Genomic DNA, 21,990 nt, shown 5'->3' with positions numbered 1-21,990 from the left:
TCTTTATCCTGAAGTTCTCCTATCCCTCCTGATCATTTCATGTGTGCTGCACAGTCCCTTTTTCACCTGCCCATACTTGTTTCCTGCATCTAGAACAGTCAGTCCATGGACTGGAGGTGAAATCAGAGCAGGCTACCATATTTACGTGCATGCCACGTGCTCCTTTTTTCCAAAAACATCTCCCCAATACTGGGGTGTATGTCTTAATCAGGGAAGTTGATTTTTGTGCCAAGCATACAAGCACCCCATTTTGTGCCAGACAGCAGCAGTGCCATTTATGTTCAGGTAGCTGAGGTAGTCAGTTGACTTAATAGTTCATTGTTCATAGTCCACAGATGTTAAGAACCATCTCTCCTTTTTTTTAGTAGTTTTGATATTCCGCTAATGAAGCTAATTTTCCTTTTACAATTTTTGTTGCTCTTCTCCTATTTTACAGCCCAATAAACGGTTTTCAGGTCTCTTCAAAATCGTAGTCCTACCCATTAAGACTAGTCTTCAGCTGCAACTAGGTTTACAGCATTTGTCCGACTCTGTCCCTGTCTCTGCTCTGTCCAGCCATAACTCTGGAAAAATCTTTGTTTCTTCATTCTAGCTTCCTGAAAACAAGGTGAATGTCTTACTTGGTGGCATGTGGTATGTGAGGAAGTATGGTAATCTTCTGGGTTGTAGCAATCTTAAGTACAGGTTGCACTGGTCTTTGTTGTGTAAGAGAATCATCTATCTCAACATTTTGATGCCATTCCTCTTGCAACAGAACTTGGGTCAGGACTTGCTGTTGAATATGTACTTGGTGGCAAGAAGCCAAATACTGTATAGTGATCTGGCGGATGGTCAGCATGTTCGAGATTAAGGGTACCAAGGTAGGGAGCATCTCTGTTGCCACCCTTGGGTTTTGAAAATGACATTGGTTTTTTTTTTCCAAGAAAGGAAGAAAATCTTACAAGGTGAATCTTGGGTTTTAATTTTTGTTGTTGACACGTAAGTTGAACTTGGATACTTTCAGATACACTCTCTCTTCTTTTTTTTTTTTAAATGTCCCACTGTGCACTACCATAGATATCCTGCATTGCAATAACAAGGAAGGGTACAGCACTCTTTGTTCTTAACACAACTTGTGACAAGCTTACCTCCTATTCACAACAAGTGAGCAAAAAATCAGCATTTGGCAATACATTTTGAAATTGAAGTTTAGCTTCAGAATGGATTGATCACTATTTAAATTGGCAAGCAAAAAATCACAATTTAGAAGATCATTCTTTGTATTTTTATGTTTGATATTTCCTATAGAAATAAAGAGTATCATTGGTTAGTACAACTATCAAACCATGTTCCTTTTACAAGTAAATACAGCATTCACGCTAAATTTGGTGCTATGTTGCTATTTAAGAAATTATATTATTAATTTATTCAGATGATTTTTTTTATATATATTATTCTGGTAGAGAATAGGGAGTAATACAGTTCTTATTTATTAGATTATTTCTTTAAAAAAACTTTTGGTTTGGGCTAAGTTCTGTTGGGATAGAAATTGCTTTAATTGTCCGATTTAAAAAAGAATGCACCTAGGATTAAAAAAAAAAGTAAATCAAAATACATTTCACATTTTAAATTGTCATTACATCAACAAAATCTGTAGTTAGTGAATTGCACTGATTTGTTCTGTTCATTAATTTTCTGTTCAGAATTTTAAAACAAGAAGATATCAACTTCTTGGTTCATTTTTATCCATAGTTTAGAAGAGGAAAATAAAGTTTTATCCTTGAACTAATCATTGAACTGAAGTAGCTGTGTTAACTGAAATGAAGAAGATATTTTCTGCACCTGTACAAGCAGCTACTATTATCAAAAACTAGTTTAACATTTCATTAAACTATGATTCTAGTTGCTTAGCCATTGACTCCCAGCAATTTAGAGTTTAAATTTTCTTCAAAACTTCGGCAGTATGACTTAAATAATATTTTTCATTTAGTTTAAATGATAAATAGATCATAGTATGTTTAGGCTACCCCAGTGCTGCTCAAACTTTTGGTCCCATGGGCCAATGAGTGGAACAGGTCCTGTCCCTCTTGTGCTGGGATTGGGCCTTGGGGCCTGTTGCTGCCCCCATCTGGTCCTGTACTTTGGGATCGGATACCAGATCCAGCGCGCAGAACCCAGGGCTCCCCATGGGTTCAGAGATTTGCCAGCAACAGAGCAGTGCCACCACTCTCCTGCTGCCAAATTTCCAGACCCGTGGGGAGTCCCTTGAGCTGGATGATGTGGCACTGTGGACTGGAGGTTGAGCATATTTGGGTTTACGCCATAGATTATAATAATTCCCACTTTAATTTTCAATCAATATTCTTATATTAAAATCAGAACAAAAATATTTACATTGGATTTATTTTTTTAATTAGCTCATATTGTTTATTATTGTGTACCCAATGCCCCTCACTTCTGAAAAAACACAGATATTTAGATCTAAAGCAGGGGCGTGTAAAATATAGCCCGTGGGCTGGATCCAACCTGCCAGGATACTCTATCCAGCCTGTGGGGCACCTACAAAGGTTAGAAAATTAGTATTTATCTCCTCCAGGCTCCTTGTCAAAGATGACAGGAGCCAGGGGAGTAGTAGGACCTTGGGGAAGCTGGCAGAAGTGAGGAGAAAGGCCAGCCTGGCCCAACTCTGCCCCCTACCCCCACCCAGGAAGTGTCTGCCTGCGGCAGCTTTCCCTACACACAGCTGTTCCAGCACCATATGGCCCCTGGCTGCAACCCTGGACTGTGAGAGCAGGGGCATGCCGGTACCCCGGGCTGGGGTTGGGTTTTGGCGGGGGGGAGGGGTGTGCCCATGCAATGAATGAGAGGGGGGAGAGAGAGAGAGAGAGAGAGCAATGAGGCAAGCACACACAGAGTGGCCCTCCTCCCGAAATAACTGCCTGCCCTGATCTAAAGCCACAACACAGAAGTTCCTAAGATTTAGTTCAGGCCACAATAGATTGTTGCACTAGAGTTCACTTTTGTGGCCTGATGGTACTGTTCTTCTAAAATTTACTTAAATTTTTTGATAATTACAGTTTCAGTCTGAATAGGAAACTTTAGATCATGTATATGCATTTGTGATGCACAGCTTTGAGAATACCTAATAAACTGTACGTGTCATATACTGCCAGGTTAAGTTGTTATATGTCAGTTTATGTAAAGATTTAGGTAGTCTAAGATTAGGCCAGAGTGGATGCTAGGCAGTATTTTAATTAACTGAACAATTGTTTTACTTCCAGTTTATAGCAGTGCTGTTTTTAAGTGTCACGCTGTAATTTTATATTTTTAAAAGGAGATTATGTTAAAAAACTGTAATGCACTGTGGCTAAGAGGCAAGATCTAGAAGCCTTATAATGGACAGCATTTTATCTGGTGTATTTGCAAGAACCCATTGTGTGTAGCGTAACCTGTGGCCTGCTTTGACCTTAGATCAGGGTTAAGCTAGCTTAGTTTATGGTACTCCCAAACTTTAAATACTGGATTGAGTTCTTTGGCAATGTAGCCCACCTTTTAAAGTGACTTCATGTATAGAATATGTTTAGTTTATAATACCCTCAAGTTTTTAGTTTTTTAAGCATCCGTTTAGTACAACCACGCATAGAAGTACAAAATACTGCTTTTATCATGCATGTAATGGATCAGTTTCTACTGTTCCTGTTTGTTTCAGGGTTCTTCGCTTACTTTTTGAAAAGTAAACAGTTTTGTCTCTCTTCCCCTTTTATTCATAGGATTTCTTTGTATTCAGGCATGAACTTGCCCTGATAAGAATATCTACCTTCATGGGCCTCGTCATTTTAGGTGGAATAAGCGGGCTCTTTTACACTCAACTAATGGGAATTTTCACTGTAAGTATGTGAGTCTTTGACTTTCAGATATTTTTCCATATACTGTACTCAAGTATATATTTCTTTTTTCTATTAACATACTGCCTGGGTAGCTTACTGAATTACTTGGATTATCTGTCTCCCTAGTATAAAATATGAGGGTATGGCTAAAGGAAGTGCTCTGTACCCATAACGCTTTTAAAGTTATGTTTAGTCTAGCAATGCTCTGTACCAGAGGAACATGGAGTGAAACATTTTGGAAGTAACCTTCGTATAGGAGATTTTTTTTCCCCTAATGTCAGTGAATATTTTTACTGGTCCTGGAATATGAAGGATTACTACTTATTGTATTTACTGACATATGAGATGACCCCCCCAGTCATTAGATTCTATATATGGAAAATTTTCCAGGGGGTGTCAGGTGGTCCCCTTGCCCTTTGCTCTGCCCACTTCACCCTGCAGCCTTCCTGCCCTCCCCCCCCCCCGCCACCTGCATCTTCCCCACCCTCAGCTTCTCCCAGTCTCTGCCACTCCCCGCACTCCCCTCCAGTCTCTGCCTCCTCCCCCAAACTACCCGTCTCTGCCTCTTTTCCCCTACGCTCCCCCAGTCTCTGCTTCTTCTCCCCACCCCACCAGCAGTCACTCTCCAGTTTCTGCCTCTTCTACCTGCTCCACCCCCTGTCCCATCATCAGATACTGTTTGGGCTGTTGCATCCCAGAGCATAGCACATGGAAGCTCAGCCCTTGTCTGGCCATGCAGTAGTGTTGGCACTGCTGATTGGCCAGGCAGAGGAAGGAGTTCCTGGGTGCTCTGTGCCTGGGAGAGACCAATCCCAAGCCAGAGCTGAGCTGCACCTGACAGGGGAAGAAGGGCGGGGGTAGAAGCTGCAGAGGAGAAGCAGAGTGAGGGCAGGAGGCTGCTGTGGGGCTGATTCTGGCCCCAACCTGGGCTCAGAGCCAGAGTCAGACCTGCAGCAGCCACCTGCTCCTGCCTCTGCTTCACATGCAAATATAAGATGAGGGAGCTTGTATTCGAGTAAATGCAGTAATTTCTTTTCTTTTAATAAAACTTTTGATCCACAGTGAGATACCAGCTATGTAAATGCCTTTTACTCTTTTGAATTTTACTATATTCTTTACTTCAGTTACACTGTACGGCAGTTAAGAAAATATAAAAATTAGCCCATAGGACTTAAGTGTTTAATGAAAGTATTTATTCTAATTGTTTCATCAGTTACTAAACTTGCAGAGGCTCAGTAATGTTAATCTCAAAGTAAATATGTTTAAAGGTTCAGAAAAACATTTAAAACCCCCTATAAGGGAACTCTTTGAAATGAAAGGGAATGAACATTGAATTGTATACTTCATAAGCACCTAAGTTTTATTGCTGTGACATAGTACATCTTATTTTAGAAATGAATGGTTGTAGATGGACTTTAAAATTTACTTTGGGAGCTCTTTTAGTTTTCTAAAGTATTCCAATATTTAGATTATGTGCATGTTAATTAAGCTACATATTAAACTTACTGCACAGTTTTGTCTGTAGAACATTTATTACTGGAACAAGATGAGAAGATGGAAAGAATTCAAAGTGCCATTCACATCCCAGAATGAGTGGCAGGGGCTGTACTTAGATTTTGGATCATGGGTGGGGTTTCCTAATACTAAATTTGTTGTGTACTCAAAAGATCTGTGTCCAAATGATATAATTACTTAATGTGTCATAACTGGTAGGGTATTGTGTAGTTTGTGATCCTGTTTGAAATGGAGGCACATTTCACCTTAATGTTATTGCATGCAAGTGGTTGTGCCACTGTGTCTATGCTGCATATTATTTTGTCCCTTCTCCAGCTGTCCTCCAACACTGGTTCGTTCCCTGTCTGGACTGGCTAGTCTTGTTTTTGTGTGTGCCCTCTACTGATCGGGGGTTGTGCTGACCTGACACCTGTCACTTTCCGCTTAACTACCAGCATGCAACCGTGTTTGATATACTTGTGTTCGTGCACTCCTAGAATCAGTATAGCTGACATTTATTTTAGGTCTGTTCAGTACTTTGTAATGTGTCCAGATGGAAATGTGGAGAGGTCCTCGATCTTCCTCTGGGGAGAAGTAAAAGTTCAGGAAGTCTAGACATTACAGCCTGGACATATTTGAAGCTGTCACTAAAGGGATGGAGAAGCAGGTTCACAATTAGGAAGCCAAGCTGTGCCACATTAAAGCAAAGGATATGAAATTTTCATACAAGAAATCAGAGGAGAGAAACTGGACCTCCAACAGTGCTCAAGCCACCTGTCCATTTTATGAGGAGCTGGACAGGATTTTGGCATGGGTTGGAAGTGTTGACTTGCATTTTGTCTCAGCTGCTGCTTATGCACATGAAGGAGGTGAGAATTCTGTGACTGATGGTGACTTTATGAGTGACAATATATATGAAAGCTGTGAGCTCTTTGACTTGCAAGATGCCAACTAAGACCTCTTAGATGCAGAAATGGACACTGTGAACTCCATCTTGCAACCAGCAAGATTTCTACCCCTGTAAACACCCACTTGCCTTCAGCAGCACTGCAGAGATTGTAAACATCTCTTCTGCCATTTTTCTTTGTTGTAGACAGCACTTAGCAGCCTTTTCAGATGCAGGCTAGAATTACCCAGCACAGGACAGAGTTGTATGAGCATTGATCTAATCATCCCTGCTTCTCTCTCTACCATGGCGCAGGGAAAGTGTCCACCACTGCTGCTTTCCCTGCCATTGTATAAAGGAAGCCCCATGTCCCTAGGTTGAATCCAGTGGCTCCAGCCCACAAGCTATAGGTTGCCAATCCTTGTTGTATTATATCCTGTAATATATAGCTGGCATTGTTTCAAGCTTGATACCAGCAAGTTGTGCAGGAATGAGTTGGTAGCCTTTCTAACTTCTATCCTACTTGTTTGAGTTGTATCTCCCCTTACACATGCTTAGAATGGTGACTGCTGTAATTGATGAGAATTTACTGTCCAAATTTCAGCTGGTAGCCTGCTTTCCCAGTGTTGCCTAGTTTTCAAGTGAAGTCCATACCAGATTTTATGGTATGGTATAATACTCTATTTATGAAGAGCAGAATGTGCCATAACAGTATGTATTAGGACTGTGCAAAATTTCGGCAGCCATTTTTTTTCAGCAATGTTTTGGCAATTTCAGCACCCAAAACACCAAATCTGAAACAAAAAGGAAGGCTCCGAAACAAAACCTGAAAGGTTTCGGAATGTTTTGGAGGCGGGCTTGCAGGGAAACAGAAATTCAGATAGGGTGTGCGTAAGGACTACTTTGACATTGACATCTGTAGCCGGCCAATGTCTGCGATCTGTCCCTGAGATCCCTTCCAATCCCAGTGCTCTGGGGGACAGACAGAGAAACAACATAATAAGGCTCTGTGTGAAGCCTTTCTCTGTCTTCTGTGAGCTCTCTGTCCGGAAGCAGCAGCATGTGAAAGGTACTGGCTGGCTGCAGTTGCTGGCTTCCTAGTAGTCTGTCTCTTGCTAGTCTCTCTTCTTGGAAAGGATTGTATACACCTTTCCAGTATATTACAGAAAGAAGATACGTTGCACATAGAAGATATATTACACACACACACATGCACGCACACATTTTCCAGCACAGCAAACATTATGAAGTGTGCTGGAAAGGCAAGTGCCAGGTCTTGTGGTAGGGGGGCTAGAAGGGGTAGGGGGAGAGCTGCAAGTCCCAGCCCCCCCCCACTGCCAAACTTAGATGCGCCCTCTGCCCTAGCAGCCATGAGGCTTCTGCTGCTAGTGGCAGCAAGGAGGTGGGAGCAGTGTCTGTACCTGCCCCACCTCCACTAACACCGGCAATAATAATAACCCCCAGCATCACCAGTATGACAGTCTCCTCCACCCCAATTTCAGTTCTTAGCCTGAGCCTTCCAGTGCCAGAGGAGGAGTTAGAACTGGAACTAGGAATGCTCAGGGCCATAGCCAGAAAAGTTTTGGGGAAAGAAGGGACATCGAAGTTTCTGCTTCACACCCCTCAAAAGTTCCCCTAGAGCCAGGTCTCCTTCTCTGGAAGGGACTACAGAGGAGGTTGTGGGGGTACATGGCTCATCTTCCCCTGTTGTTGTGCCTCTGCCTGCTGAGGAGGGGGGTAAGGCAGGACCTGCACCCCAGAATCAAGGGGGTAGTGTAGTGTGAGATCCTCTTGAGGTGGCAGATGATCCCAGGTATGCTGTCTGCCTGCACTACCAATTCAAGACCAGCTGGGGCAAAGATGAGAAACGCTTCAGCACCATGGGGATGCTGATGCATATTAGGAGGCACCACCCCTTTGCCCTTGCTCCTCCTCAGCTTGGCACCAGTGAGAGCATAACCAAAGGGAAGCCCCCCTCTCTCTCCAAAGCCTCCGTCCCCCAGAAGCCGAGGCAGGCCACCCTGGACCAGTGGGGGAAAGACAGGGACAAAAGGGCACATTCCCAAGGCAAGTGAGGTCACCCAGAGTATTGGGGAGATGCTTGCTCTAACTGGCCAGCCCTTCTCCTTAGTAAAGTGGCCAGAGTTCAGGCTGCTTATGGTGCTTGTGGCCGCATCATACCATGTGCCTGCATGCACCACCTTCAACAGGACAGTGGTGCCCTCCCTGTATAAGGCATGCAGGGAATACTTGAGGGAGGAGCTGCTCAAGGCAGGTCTGCAGGTGGCCGTATACTTTACCTTGGACATCTGGAGCAGCCGGGATGAAGATCATGCCTACCTCTCCCTCGCAGACACTAGTGCCATCAGTCAGGCTGTCGGTGGACTCTCCTTCAAGCGGAGGTGATGCATGAGTTCCATATGGCAGTGGAGATCATGGGAGCCATGAACTTCATGGCGCAGGGGTGGATCGTTGGGTAGGGCAAGCTCATCCGTGGGTTCATGGTCAGCAGCAATGGGGACAGTATGGTCAAGGCAGTATGTGATGCCAACTTTGTTGGCATCCACTGTGGCACACGAGTTCCACCTTGTAGTCAAGGATGTCTTGTGAGATGGCACTGTCACAACCTGCCAACTCATTTCAGAATGCAGGAAGGTGGCGGGCTGTTTCCCCAAGACAAAGCGAAAGGTGTTTGTTGTAGGAGACTCCATACTGCGGGGCACTGAGGGGGCAATCTGCCGCCCCGACCCCTTAGCCCGGGAAGTCTGCTGCTTCCCGGGGGCCCGCATCCGAGACATTGCGGAGAGGATCCCGCAGCTCCTCCGGCCCACAGACCACTACCCCATGCTCCTTATTCACGTGGGCACCAATGACACAGCTTGGAGCACCCCCAGCGAGGTCATGAGGCGCTACAGGGAGTTGGGAGCGGGGCTTAGGGGTCTGGGAGCTCAGGTGGTGTTTTCGTCAATCCTCCCAGTCTCGGGCTATGGGCTGAGGAGGGAGAGGAGGATCCATGCAGTGAACCAAAGACTGTGGCGCTGGTGTCATCGGGAAGGCTTTGGCTTCCATGACCACAGCCCAGTCTGGCGAGAGAGGCAGCGAGCTGCTGGGAAGAGATGGCCTCCACCTCTCTCCCCTGGGGAGGAGGCTCTCCTCAGCCAGGCTGGCTGACCTGCTCCACCAGGCTTTAAACTAAGCCTGCTGGGGGATGGGGGGACTACTGCCACTGCTGGCCCACTGAGCGACCCTTGCAAAGCCAGCAGACCAAGGCACTTAAGGGAGCCCACCCCTGCCTCAGCCCTGGCACAATCTGTGGGCAAGGCAAGAGCCCCCAAGGGCACACGTGCCTGCCTGTACACTAATGCCAGGAGCCTGGGCAACAAGCAGGACGAGCTCGTCCTCCTGCTCAGTGCAAAGAAATACGATGTCATTGGGATAACAGAGACCTGGTGGGACTCTACCCATGACTGGACCACGGGTATAGAGGGCTATACCCTGTACAGGAGGGATCGTGTTGACAAAAGGGGCGGGGGTGTAGCTCTCTATGTGAAGGAAAGCTACATGTCCCTGCAAGCTAATGTTGGCAACCGGCATGGACAGCTAGAGACCCTCTGGGTAAAAATTTGTGGGGAATACGGCACAGGGGACACAACGGTGGGAGTCTACTACAGACCTCCCACTCAAAGTCCTGAGCTTGACCAGGAGTTTGCCTGGGAACTGACTGAGGCTGCTTGCTCCAGGACCTTGGTTGTCATGGGTGACTTCAATTACCCGGACATCTCGTGGGAAGATCACTCAGCAAAATCCGAGCGGTCGCAAAGCTTTCTCTTGTGCATGGATGACCTCTACCTGACTCAAGAAGTCTATGGGCCAACAAGAGGCAAAGCGCTGCTCGACCTGGTACTGGCTACGGGGGACGACCTAATCGGCGACCTAGTGATCGATGGGAAGCTGGGTGACAGCGACCATGAGCTGATCACCTTCACCATCCGCCGTAAAGCTGGCAAGTCAGTCAGCAACACAGAAGTCCTTGACTTCAGAAAAGCCGACTTTGACAAGCTCAAGAGGCTAGTCAGTCAGGCCCTCAGGGACCATGACCCCAGGGTGATGGGAGTTCAAGAAGAGTGGTTGCTCCTCAAGGAAGCGATCCTCAATGCACAAGCTAAATCTATTCCAACATGGAGGAAAGGCAGCAAGAAGGCACAGCAGCCCCCCTGGCTCTCCATGGACCTAGCGGACCTCCTGTGGCTTAAAAGGAAAGCCTACAAAGGATGGAGGATGGGATTCACCTCCAAGGAGGATTACTCCGCGCTGGTCCGGTCCTGCAGGGACCAAACCAGGAAAGCCAAGGCTGCAACTGAACTCCAACTAGCTTCAGGCATCAAGGACAACAAAAAGTCCTTTTTCAGATATGTGGGGAGCTGGAGGAAAAGCAAGGGCAACGTTGGACCCCTGCTAAACCAGATGGGGCAACTGGCAACTGACGCCCAGGAAAAAGCCAACCTATTAAATAGGTACTTTGTGTCAGTCTTTCATCAGTCCCATGGGATGCCCATGCCTGCTATGGGACAGGGAAATCTGGGTGAGAGGGATCCCCTACCCTCCATCAATGCTGACCTCGTGAAGGAACACCTTGAGAAGCTGGATACCTTCAAGTCAGCTGGCCCTGACAGTCTGCACCCCAGGGTACTCAAGGAGCTGGTGAGCGTCATAGCCCAGCGCCTGGCACGGACCTTTGAAAACTCCTGGCGCTCTGGTGTAGTGCCCGAAGACTGGAAGAAGGCCAATGTGGTGCCGATCTTCAAGAAAGGGAGGAGAGTGGATCCGGCTAACTACAGGCCCATTAGCCTGACTTCTATCCTGGGGAAGATCTTAGAAAAGTTTATTAAGGAGGCCATCCTTGATGGACTGGCCCAGGCTAACATTCTAAGGGATAGCCAGCACGGGTTTGTTGCGGGTAGGTCTTGTTTGACCAATCTCGTTTCCTTCTATGACCAGGTGACATATCATCTGGAAAAGGGAGAAGAGATTGATGTCATATATCTTGACTTCAAAAAAGCTTTTGATCTGGTATCCCATGATCACCTCTTGGCCAAACTGCCCAGTTGTGGCCTTGGCTCCACCACGATCTGCTGGCTGGGAAATTGGCTCCGTGGTCGGACCCAGAGGGTTGTGATTGATGGCAGTCACTCATCGTGGTGCCCTGTGACAAGTGGGGTCCCTCAAGGCTCTGTCCTGGGACCCATACTGTTCAACATCTTCATTAATGATGTGGACATTGAAGTCAGGAGTTGACTGGCCAAGTTCACCGATGACACCAAACTTTGGGGCAAAGCATCCACGCCAGAAGATAGGCGGGTGATCCAGGCTGACCTGGACAAGCTCAGCAAACGGGCAGACGAGAACCTCATGGTGTTTAACATTGAAAAATGCAAGGTTCTCCACCTTGGGAGGAAAAACCTGCAGCACCCTTATAGGCTCGGCAGTGCTACGTTGGTTAGCACTTCAGAAGAAAGAGACTTGGGGGTCATCATTGCCCACAAGATGAACATGAGCCTGCAATGCGATGCTGCGGCTAATAAAGCGACGAAAACGCTGGCCTGCAGCCATAGATGCTTCTCGAGCAAATCCCGGGACGTCGTTCTCCCCTTGTACTCGGCCTTGGTGAGGCCGCAGCTGGAGTACTGCATCCAGTTTTGGGCTGCACAATTCAAAAAGGATGTGGAGAAGCTTGAGAGAGTCCAGAGGAGAGCCACACGCATGATCAGAGGTCAGGAAAACAGATCTTACAACGACAGGCTGAGAGCCATGGGACTCTTTAGCCTGGAAAAGCGTAGGGTCAGGGGTGATCTGATGGCCACCTAGAAGTTTATCAAGGGTGACCACCAGGATGTGGGGTAACATTTGTTCATCAGAGCGCCCCAAGGGATGAAGAGGTCAAACGGTCACAAACTCCTGCAAGACCGTTTCAGGCTGGACATAAGGAAGAATTTCTTTACTGTCCGAGCCCCCAAGGTCTGGAACAGTCTGCCAGCGGAGGTGGTTCAAGCACCTACATTGATCACCTTCAAGAGTAAATTGGATGCTTATCTTGCTGGGATCCTATGACCCCAGCTGACTTCCTGCCCGGGGCTGGACTCGATGATCTCCTGAGGTCCCTTCCAGCCCTAATGTCTATGAAATCTATGAAATTTCCAAGGGGGGCAAGATGCTGTGGGACAAACAGGAAGAGATGAGCGTTCCACAGCACAAAATCATGCAGAATGTGGAGACTTGGTGGAACTTGACATACATGATGCTTGAAAGCCAGGTCGAGCAACAGAAGGCCATCCATGAGATGGCCTTGGTTGGGAAGGTTGGGATCAGCAACCCACTTAACAGAGCTGATTAGAATACCACCTCCCAGATCTTGGTGGTCCTCAAGCCGTTCAGCGAAGCTACCAAGAGCCTCACTGCTGGTGATGCCCCCCTTAGCCAGCTGATCCCCATAGTGAGGGAGCTTCAAAACCCAATGGAGGAGTTCCAGGGGTTTAGTGTTCTTGACTGCGGTGAAGCGACTGAAGGAGGGCATCAAGAAACGGTTGTATCCATTGTGGTCCAGTATGGTCCACGTGCTGGCAGCTATGTGCGAGCTGAGGATGAAGGGGAACATGTGTGCCAGCAAAACCCTGCATCACTGGATGGAGGTGCTAGTGAACAGAATCAGGGAGGCAGAAGGGCAGAGGTGGGGGGGATGTAGAAGAGAGGGAACCACCGTCCCATGCCAGCACTCCTTCCACCAGCCATCTCCTCCACCACAGGCACTGCCAGTGTGGGCCAAGGGCATGGCTTCCATGTTGGGATCCAGGGGCACCAGACACTAGCATCGGGCAAGTAGTGTCAAGGCCTTGGTGGCTACCTATCTTACTGTGGAGCCATTGCTCTGTGACCCGTTGGCCTACTGGGCAAGCTGCAGCCACATGTGACAGGATCTTGCTACAGTTGCCCAGGCAAGATCCTGCCCAGGCAACACCTGTGCTGTCCACCGTCCAGTGTTCCAAGTGAGAGGGTGTTCAGCATTGCTGGGGATGTTGTAACAACCTACCACACCTCCTTGGATCCTGGATTGGTGGAGCAGCTGGTGTTCCTGAAGGTGAAACTCCTGCTGCTGTGGTTCCCCAAGCCCCACGTGCAGATGGAGTGAGTGTCACCCTCCTCACTCCGTCTGCACCTATTTCTGTTTTTAATTTTTTTAAAAAAACATTTAATGCCCCACTCTCAGAGCTGGAAGCACTGTATCATGAGCCAACAGGGGAAGAATGTCTCCCTGTTGAGCTCCCATGCCAGGATGAACTTGGAGGTATGGGCCAGGGCTATCGGGAAGGAAGAGGCCCCAGGTCCTGGGCATGACCTAAAACTGCATCCTGCCAGGGGTGGGAGGTCTGGTGGGACTGCTGGTGTCAGGCCCCAAGAAATATCAGGACTGCAAGCCTCCCTGGTGAAATGTGTGTAGGAGGCACCTTATAACTTCCAGCCACCACACATACGCACAGTCCTGTCTAGGGAATGTCCAGACCTGTAAGATATTTGAGAGGCCTGAGGTTTGCTGGTTGCCTGTAGTGGAGGTACAGAGCTGAGGAACAGATGTCACTCCTAGACATCAGGGGCCTAAATGCTTAGCTTGATAGCTTAGTTTAAAACCCTTCGTCAAGCTGAGGAAGCATCTGCCATTGGTGTTTGTGCTCTTCCTGGATGGGAGGAATAATAAAGAAGCCAGAGACTGGTATGCAATGCAGGCAAGAAAGCCAGTCAGTGAAAATGTAAATTGAGGTGTCGGGGTGATGGACAGGCTGGGAGGGGAAGTGGGATTTAGCAGGTAAAAGTGGAGAGGTACCTGGGGAATCAGATGTCGGGTAAATTCCCTTTGAGGATCAGGCCTGAGCAGTTGGAGACAGAGTAGCTTTCTTGTGAGAAATGTGCCCTCACAGGTAGTTGGATATTCTTGTATATAATAGATTTCCTGTGTGCCTTCATTCTGGTGCACAGTTGTTGCGTGGTGTCTCATACATGTTTTCCATCAGAGCATTTGGTGCACTGGATGAGATATATGACGTTTCTGGTGGTGTCATGGTATGGTCTGGATCCATTCAGTGTGCTTTGAGCTGTAGGAAGTTTGCTTCTGGTGATGAGGATAGCAAGGTTCAGTGCTTGTTTGAATTCACAAATCACTTTTCACAGACGAGCCTATGAACTTCACTTCATCAACCTCCTCGATACAAAAACTTATGGACTCTAAGATTTAGTCTAGATTTATGACGCACTATAACCTGCCTGGCATCTGACTCCCCAGATACCTCTGCAGTTTTACCTGCTGCATCACCCTTTCTCCCCCAACCTCCTCCCAGTCTGTCTCTCACCTTCTGACATCTCAATTTACATTTTCTTTGACTGGCTTTCTTGCTTGCATTGCATGCCAACCTCTGGCTTCTTTACTTTTCCTTCTATCCAGGAAGAGCACACACCAACTGCAGATGCTTCCTCAGCCTGATGAACGGTTTTTAAACCCAAAAGTTTGCTAAGATATATTTCTCCAACTATTCAGTTGGTCTAATAAAAGATATCAGAGGTACTCTTGACTGGTTCGTGCTCGGGCCAGGACCCAAAGTGGGATCAAAGGTTCAGGGGCCCACCGTGAGGAATGCCCAGAGCAAGAGGCTCAGGATTCCAACTGGCCTGAAGGCAGGGCCAGGGCTTAAGGGGGAGCCAAAGGTCCCAGAGAGAGGACCATAGCTGAAGGGGGTGAAGGATGCAATCTGCAAGGCATGGGCCACAGTGGAGGGAAGGTACAGAGCTGCGGAATGGATGTCACCCCAAGACACCTAAATGGGCAGCCTCCCGCCTGGGAAACATCTGGATCAGTTTTCCATCAAGGCATGGCAGGAAAAGTGGGGTGGGTATTTGGCTCAGAAACAGGTGTGTGGATGGAGATCTAACTGGAACCAATTACAGGCTACCATGCCTGCTGGTTTCATCCCGCTCTGCCCACACACACACACACACGTTTTGCTTTGAACAGTTTGTGGTGCAGCTTCACAGAAACCCCTGCACCTATCTCCTTGAAACCTGGCAGGGTTCATGGCCTCAGAAGGGGCTACTATCCCTGCAATTTTCATTTGAATCAGGCAAGAAATGACAAAGTTATAGGCATTTTAGTGATTCCCCATTTTAGCCTATGAAAGAGTGTCAAAACTCTGAAACAGATTCAACCAAATTGAAACGGAACAGTGATCCGAAACACTGAAACGAGTAACTCTCTCTCTGAAATGGCTGAATCTGAAATGAAACTAGCCGTTTTGCACAGCTCTAGTATATATAGTGTGTTGCTCACACAAAAGGCTATTTCACTGTTAGGTTTTTTCATTATTACCAAATTATGATAAAGATAAAACTCCAGAGGGGAACTCACCTGGATTGGAGATGCATGGAACCAACATGAGACCACTCCGAGCTGAGAGCAGTGGGCGCGGAGCCATGGCAAGAGGAAACGCCACAGTGGAAGGAAAAAAATACATCAAAGAAGCAGCTGAGTCAGGAGGAGCTGGGGTCAGCATGGTCGCGCTCTGTTGTCACTTGCTGGCGCCAATTTGTTGGCCAGCCCACATAACCGGGAATAAAAATCCCAATGAGCAGGAAGCCCGGGAGACCCGAAGTGAATTCCCCTGTGGGCACTCAGCATCCCAGGGCAGAGTAGTGCCCCACAGAGGGCAAATGGTGGCAGCCCCAAGAGGGGGTTTTGAGAGAGAGTATAAGCCCAGAAGGGGGCAGCATTACTTGCCAGAAGGAGATCCATGGATTCTGGACGTCTTCCAGGTAGGCTGGGCTGTCACGGAGTCTGCAGAGAGAAAGAGAGACAGCTGTCCACGCCACAGTGACAACAAGACAAAAGAATTGAGACTGACACCAGGAGATGAGGCAACTTGAGGACAGACAGAAGCTAAGTCAGTCCCACTGAGGCAAGTGCCGAATGAGGCGAACTGATGTCCATACATGGCTTACCAGTTCAAATACCTGAGACGTGTACCAAGACCATGACCAAACCCAAAAGACGCAATATGACATCATTGGTTGACACTGTGTGGGTGTAGGGGAGGCGGAGCCCCAAAACAGGAAGATCAGTCGAAGGAGCAGACCAGGTGGGACAGAACATATGTCTTCCTCCCAACTGAACATTTATTTCAGCAAAGTCATGGCAGAAGAGAACTACTGAGGACCCTCAATCATTGACTATCCCTCCCACAGACAACGGCCACATCCAATAGACTGGCACACACCAGGTGCTTTGGTGAACGGCACAGTTGTTTTCACAAATATAGTGCGTTTTTCTCATTAACAAACTCAGCAAGTTTTTTGTTTGTTGCGAGGTAATTGTGTACTTAAACAATAATTAAGTTTTTTTTAGAAAACACAAACTTCGTGGTATAATCGTAGCCCCGCACCAACACTGGAGAACCCTCAGCATGCCAACCCAAATGTGCATTTGCTGCCACACCATTCCAGTCCTCAGGAGTCCTGAGTGATTACCACAAGGGAAGCCTGAAGCAACAAATGACTATAGGATTTTCTTGCACAAAGGAATAAGGCATGCCCACACACAAAGCCGAGTGCATAATTTGGAGGATATTCTGGTCATTCAGAAGCAGTGATGTTACTGAAGTAAAACTGGGCTGTTCTATGAATATGTCTATTGCATTCCATCTATTACACAACAGTTACTGGGTAGCATCTCACATAAACTCCCCTCCCAATATAGCCTAAGCAAATGTGATACAGAATTGGCTTACTAAAAAAACAAAAGATGCAATTAAGATTTAGTATTTGTTTTAGCAACTTAAAAGTAAAACTTAAAGGGAAGTGGCAGCTTGCAAGAAGCAATCCTTAAAAGACAGGAAATTCATAGTAGATTCAATTTTAGAACAAGCCCAAATGCTTGAAAATCTGGGAATTCACAGTTAAGGTGAATGTGTTGCATATGTTACGTGAATTGTGCCCCCAAAATAAAATCCTAAGAATGCTTACTTTAGTGATTTGCAAACCTATTTACCTGACAGCATATGCTACAGTGATAAATCAAGTAGCTTAGAAGTGTGTGCAAGGTGGAATGGTGAAAATGTAGAATCGTAGAAATTAAGGGCTGGTAGAGACCTTGAAAGATAATCAAGTCCAACCCCCCTGCTCTGGGCAGGAATACTGCTGAGATCAAATAATTCCAGCAAGGTGTCTGTTCAGTGTCCTCTTGAAGACTTCCAAGGTTAGGGACTTCACCACCTCCTTGGGAATCAAAGGCCTTTGGAGAGCAGGATAGCAGAGCACACAGCACACTTGAGTTTTTTCATGCCTTCCTTATATTTGCAGGTAATAAAGGGAGTGTGCAACATCAGCCACTTTCTTCTGCTTTTCTTTGAAAGTGCAATTATGCTAAGGTTAGCTCTGCATCTCTCAATAAACTAGTTTAAATAGACTCATAGCATTAATCTTAGGTTCATATCAGCTAAACTTTCATCCTCTGTACAAATTGTGATGAGGTGACTCCAGCAAACTAAGATTAAGATATTCTTTCCGTATTTTAGAAGGGATGCTAAAAAGAGGTTTATAAAGGAAAATAAGTTGCTGACTTAACTAGCCCTAATCTTCTCTGTAATCTAAACTACTACTTCACTATAATACAGTCTGTTTAAAGAGAAACCTGGGTCAAATTTTATTTTATAATTCTTCTAGAAATCAAGCCAGTAGACTACGTTCCATATTATTGAGAAGGGATAACGCGTGCACTAAAATGGTTAATGTTAACTTTACGTATATAAGATTTAATACACAGATTTAAAAGCCTCACAAGATTCACAATTTATTTCAATAATTTTAATTTAGAATGCACTCAATTTACAAGCCAGTTGTTACTGCCAATTCAGCAAAATCAACATGGGATTTGAAAGTGTAGCTAAGTTTTTTCTTTCTTGTTCAGAATCTTCAGTAATAAAGTATTAGGGCCTCAAATTATGCCTCTGGAACTTCGTTGTCTTCACATTATGCCCAAGGTGATTCAGTGCAAATGTATTTTCTTTAATGGGTTTTGCACAGGTGTAAGTGATTGGAATTTAATAAACAGTACCGTTAATGAGGTACAGAGTGGAATATAATTCACAGCTCTGCAAGACTAACACGAGTAAAACAACTGTTTTTTACCCCCAAAGTGAAAGAGAAAAATGTGAATATATACTACAAGCAGATATGTTGAGTGAGCATAAATTACTTTTATAAATAGTGTTGTACTTCAGTTTGGATTCAGCCCAGCAATGTTTTTACTGCTTTTTCAATCAAATCTAGTTAAGGTTTTACCATATCTTATAAAGCAGATATTGTTATGAAGTTTGCATGAAAATTTTTAAAGCTTGAAAAATTTTGGCCGGCTCTACTTATAATTTTTTTTCAGATGATTATGACCAGTGGCTTGAAGTTGTAGCAAACTAGGTTTAGATTGAATATGAAGAAAAATGTCTTCACTATAGGAACAACAACTTCTTTACTGTGAGAACAACAAAAGCTTCTTCACTGTTAGGAGTAAACTGCCTAGGGAAGTTGTGGACTCTTCATCACTGGAATTGTTCAGAAAAAGGCTGGACAGCCAAGTGGTTGGGGATGATATAGACGTAGCCATGCCTGTGCTTTACTTTGGATATTGCCCTTGCTTCTGAGGGTTCCTGGTTGCCCTTTCTGCTACGTGTCAAGGTGCTTTTAAGCCTTCCTCAGAGGCATTAGATGTTGGCTACACTGGTATGTGCCAGTGCTCTTCCTGGGACTTAAAGCCACAGGTTCCTGACTAGAGGGTCTTGCCCCTCTGCTCAAGGTCATCAGATTGATTGCCATAGTTGGGGTGCAGACTGTGTGGGGGGGTTGTTTTCCTTTGTAGTGGGGTGCATGGCCTTCTACCTGGGATCTCTTGAACATATAAATCTTTTATAGAAGCAGGATGTGGGCTACTGTGTGGTCCCCTTGCTTTACCTGTGGTAGGTTAGGGTGTTAGGTTTTGTGTTGTGGCAGGATTGACTGTAGTTTTTCAAGAGATTAGATTATGGATTTGTATAGGATGGTCTGGATACGGGATGGTTTTGCCTCAGGCAGGAGATTGGACTAGATGACCTCTGGAGGTCCCTTCCAGTCCTACTCTTCTGTGATTCAGTGCTTCTGTGAGTTTTCAGATGCACCCTAGTTTATTTTTTGAGAGTCTAGAGAGAGCTGAATGGAGTCAAATATACTGCTGTGTTTTTTCCCTCTGCATGTTCTCTCCCTCAGAATTTGGGAGTCATCCAGGAAGTGGTTCAGCTGCTAGTACAGTGGTACCTCAGGTTTGTTGGAGCGGAGCTCTATTTCCCCTCTGTTGGGTGTTCTTGGAGCATGTCAGGATCTGTGTTAGTGAGCTAGCAGGAGACAGTATGAAGTAGTTATGCTAGCTTTATGCCACCTGGTTCTTCCCTTATGCAGGGGAATTCCCACCCAGAACCAAAAGGACTAGTTTAGAAAGGGGAAGTTTGCTGTTTACATTTAGTAGATCTGATGATTCAAGCTTCTTGGGTAATAGACCATACCTCTTTGCTGGGGTAACAAAGTTGAGGCTTGGTGAAAATGCTTTAATTGTTGACTTAGCTACTCAGACATCCTGCCACTAAGTCAGATTGCCACTGTTAGTTTTCCTGGTCTGTCACTTTTGATTGTCTTTAAACTATACATTCTTTCAGTTCACCTGGTCTTCTTTACTGAGGAACTGCAATAGTGTTCACCATGAAGACAGTTGAGTTTTCTTGACCTTTATGCAGATGTGCATTGTCCTAATAGGATTTGATTGGCACTGGTCATTCTGTCTTTATGAAACTTTCAACAGATTTTATGTATTTCTTTTGTAGGATTTAATTTGTTGCTTTTTGCATGCTTTCAACATTTCTCGAAATAAACTTAGAATAGCAGTGTGCCGGGGTAGTTATTCCTAGTATGACAATGATAGATGGAAACCTAAATTTTTATCCCAGTTCTTTCATTGACTTGGTGTTTGGTCTTGAACAGTGTTGGGAGACATGCCATTCTCAAATAGGAGAACTGTAATGCCATACAGGAAGAATTGATACCTTGAGGAATGAGATTAAATTTAGTAATAAAGCTGTTAAGTCACATGCTTAGGAGCTAACAAAAATAATTTAATCTATAAACCAGAGACTTTTCAGTATGGAAGTGGTAGAAGACAAGAACCTAGGTCAATTAGCCATAGATTATCTGAGTCACCAATGTGATGTGGATAACAAAAAGAGAGAAATGTTATGCTAGATTGTATCAGGTAAGGGGCTTCAAGTACAACTAGGGATTTGTTGATGCCATTGTTCAAGGCAGTAGTGCAGCCTTTTCTAGATGTAATTTGACTTATGTTCAAGAAAAATGAATTTGGATTTGAAAAGTGGCAGACAAGGACTGTGAGGACCATTGGGGACATTAGAAGCTGTGTTGTTTTAGCTGAGCAAACTGTAGGCCAATTGCTCTTCATAAATGCACCCAGGGAGACAGAAGAATCACTTAAGCTAAAGACCAGTATTACACAAAGGGCTTCTACAGACATGCAGGGAGCCTGCTCTAACACGCTAGAAATCCAGTGCGTTGGAGCAGACTCAATTAATTGAAATGGAAATTGATGCACTCTGGTAGCCTTCCGCATCACATTTATCAGCATCTGCATTTGTTCCCGTGCTGAAAAATGGCAGGGGGGTGCTTGAAATACAACATAATCAATGAGCTTTCATCCAAAGTGCCTCACTGTCATTTTCTTTAATGCGGGGACACTGATAAAAGTGACACACAGGTGCTTTTAATTAGTGCACCTCGTTGATTAAAGTACCCAGTGCCATGTCCCAAGCCATGTGTAAAAATGTCGCAACTGACTAGGAATTAAAATGTTTCTAATTGTAAGAGGGATAAGATTCTGGAAGAATTTTCTTATTTTCAAATTTTCTTAATTTGCTCCAGGGGCAGTGGGTGCAAAGGGGAGGTGACTGGAGCATTCTGCAACAAGGAAGTCCCTCTCAGGTTTGCAGGGTAGTAACATAGAAGGTAAATATAACTTCATAGATCTAAACAAAAGAATGGCTTTTGCTACCCATCTTTTTCAAATTACTCCTGTCAGTCTCTTCTGAAATCAGCACTCAAGGTCTCCCTCAAAAACAAATCATAACTGAGTCCCTGATTTGTATTATGTAATTAACATAAAGACTTGATTTCCTCCACTGGCTTTCTGCTGATCCAACCCATGTTTCAGTACTCATGTCTGACCTACAAAAGTAAACTTGATCTCTTGTAATTAGAAATGAGGCTGTATCCTTAAATTCCTGTGCAGATCAGTGTTTTTAATAACTTTGCCTGACAAACTGGTGAAGTTTGAGAGGTAAAATAGAAAATACCGAAGAAGGATTTATCTCAGCTTCACTGCCCACCCTGCATGCATGCTTCAGATGTTTACTCAGTGAGAATAGCAGTGTAATTTTTAGTGGCATTATCTTGTCACATCAATCATGTCCTATTGGGACAGTACTGTTCTACCAAATAGCTATGTCTCAAATAACCATCAATGACCATAAAAACAAAATAGCAGCCTCAAACAGTCATAAGGCAGGGGAAAACGTCTTCTAGATGATAATATATTGAATCATTCTCATGCTTTAAATAGTGCTTTAT

General features: G+C 45.3%; 1 protein-coding gene across 6 annotated transcripts in view; it reads left to right on the top strand.

The window, feature by feature from the left end:
* ZDHHC21 (zDHHC palmitoyltransferase 21) overlaps positions 1-21,990 on the top strand; it is a 78,794-nt gene that overhangs the window by 34,171 nt on the left and 22,633 nt on the right. For all 6 annotated transcript variants that reach the window (XR_016441266.1, XR_016441267.1, XM_090038724.1 and 3 more), the window contains exon 6: positions 3,750-3,866. Coding sequence is in view for 4 of the 6 variants with exons in the window: in XM_090038724.1 (XP_089894850.1) it covers positions 3,750-3,866 (117 nt within the window). In the remaining 2 variants the exon portion in view is untranslated. The remainder of the gene's footprint in view (positions 1-3,749; positions 3,867-21,990) is intronic.

This window comes from Crocodylus siamensis, chromosome 3 (genome assembly GCF_052110815.1).
Source record: "Crocodylus siamensis isolate JL-2025a chromosome 3, ASM5211081v1, whole genome shotgun sequence".
Taxonomy (NCBI): Eukaryota; Metazoa; Chordata; order Crocodylia; family Crocodylidae; genus Crocodylus; species Crocodylus siamensis.
This window is presented reverse-complemented; position numbering and strand designations above follow the sequence as displayed.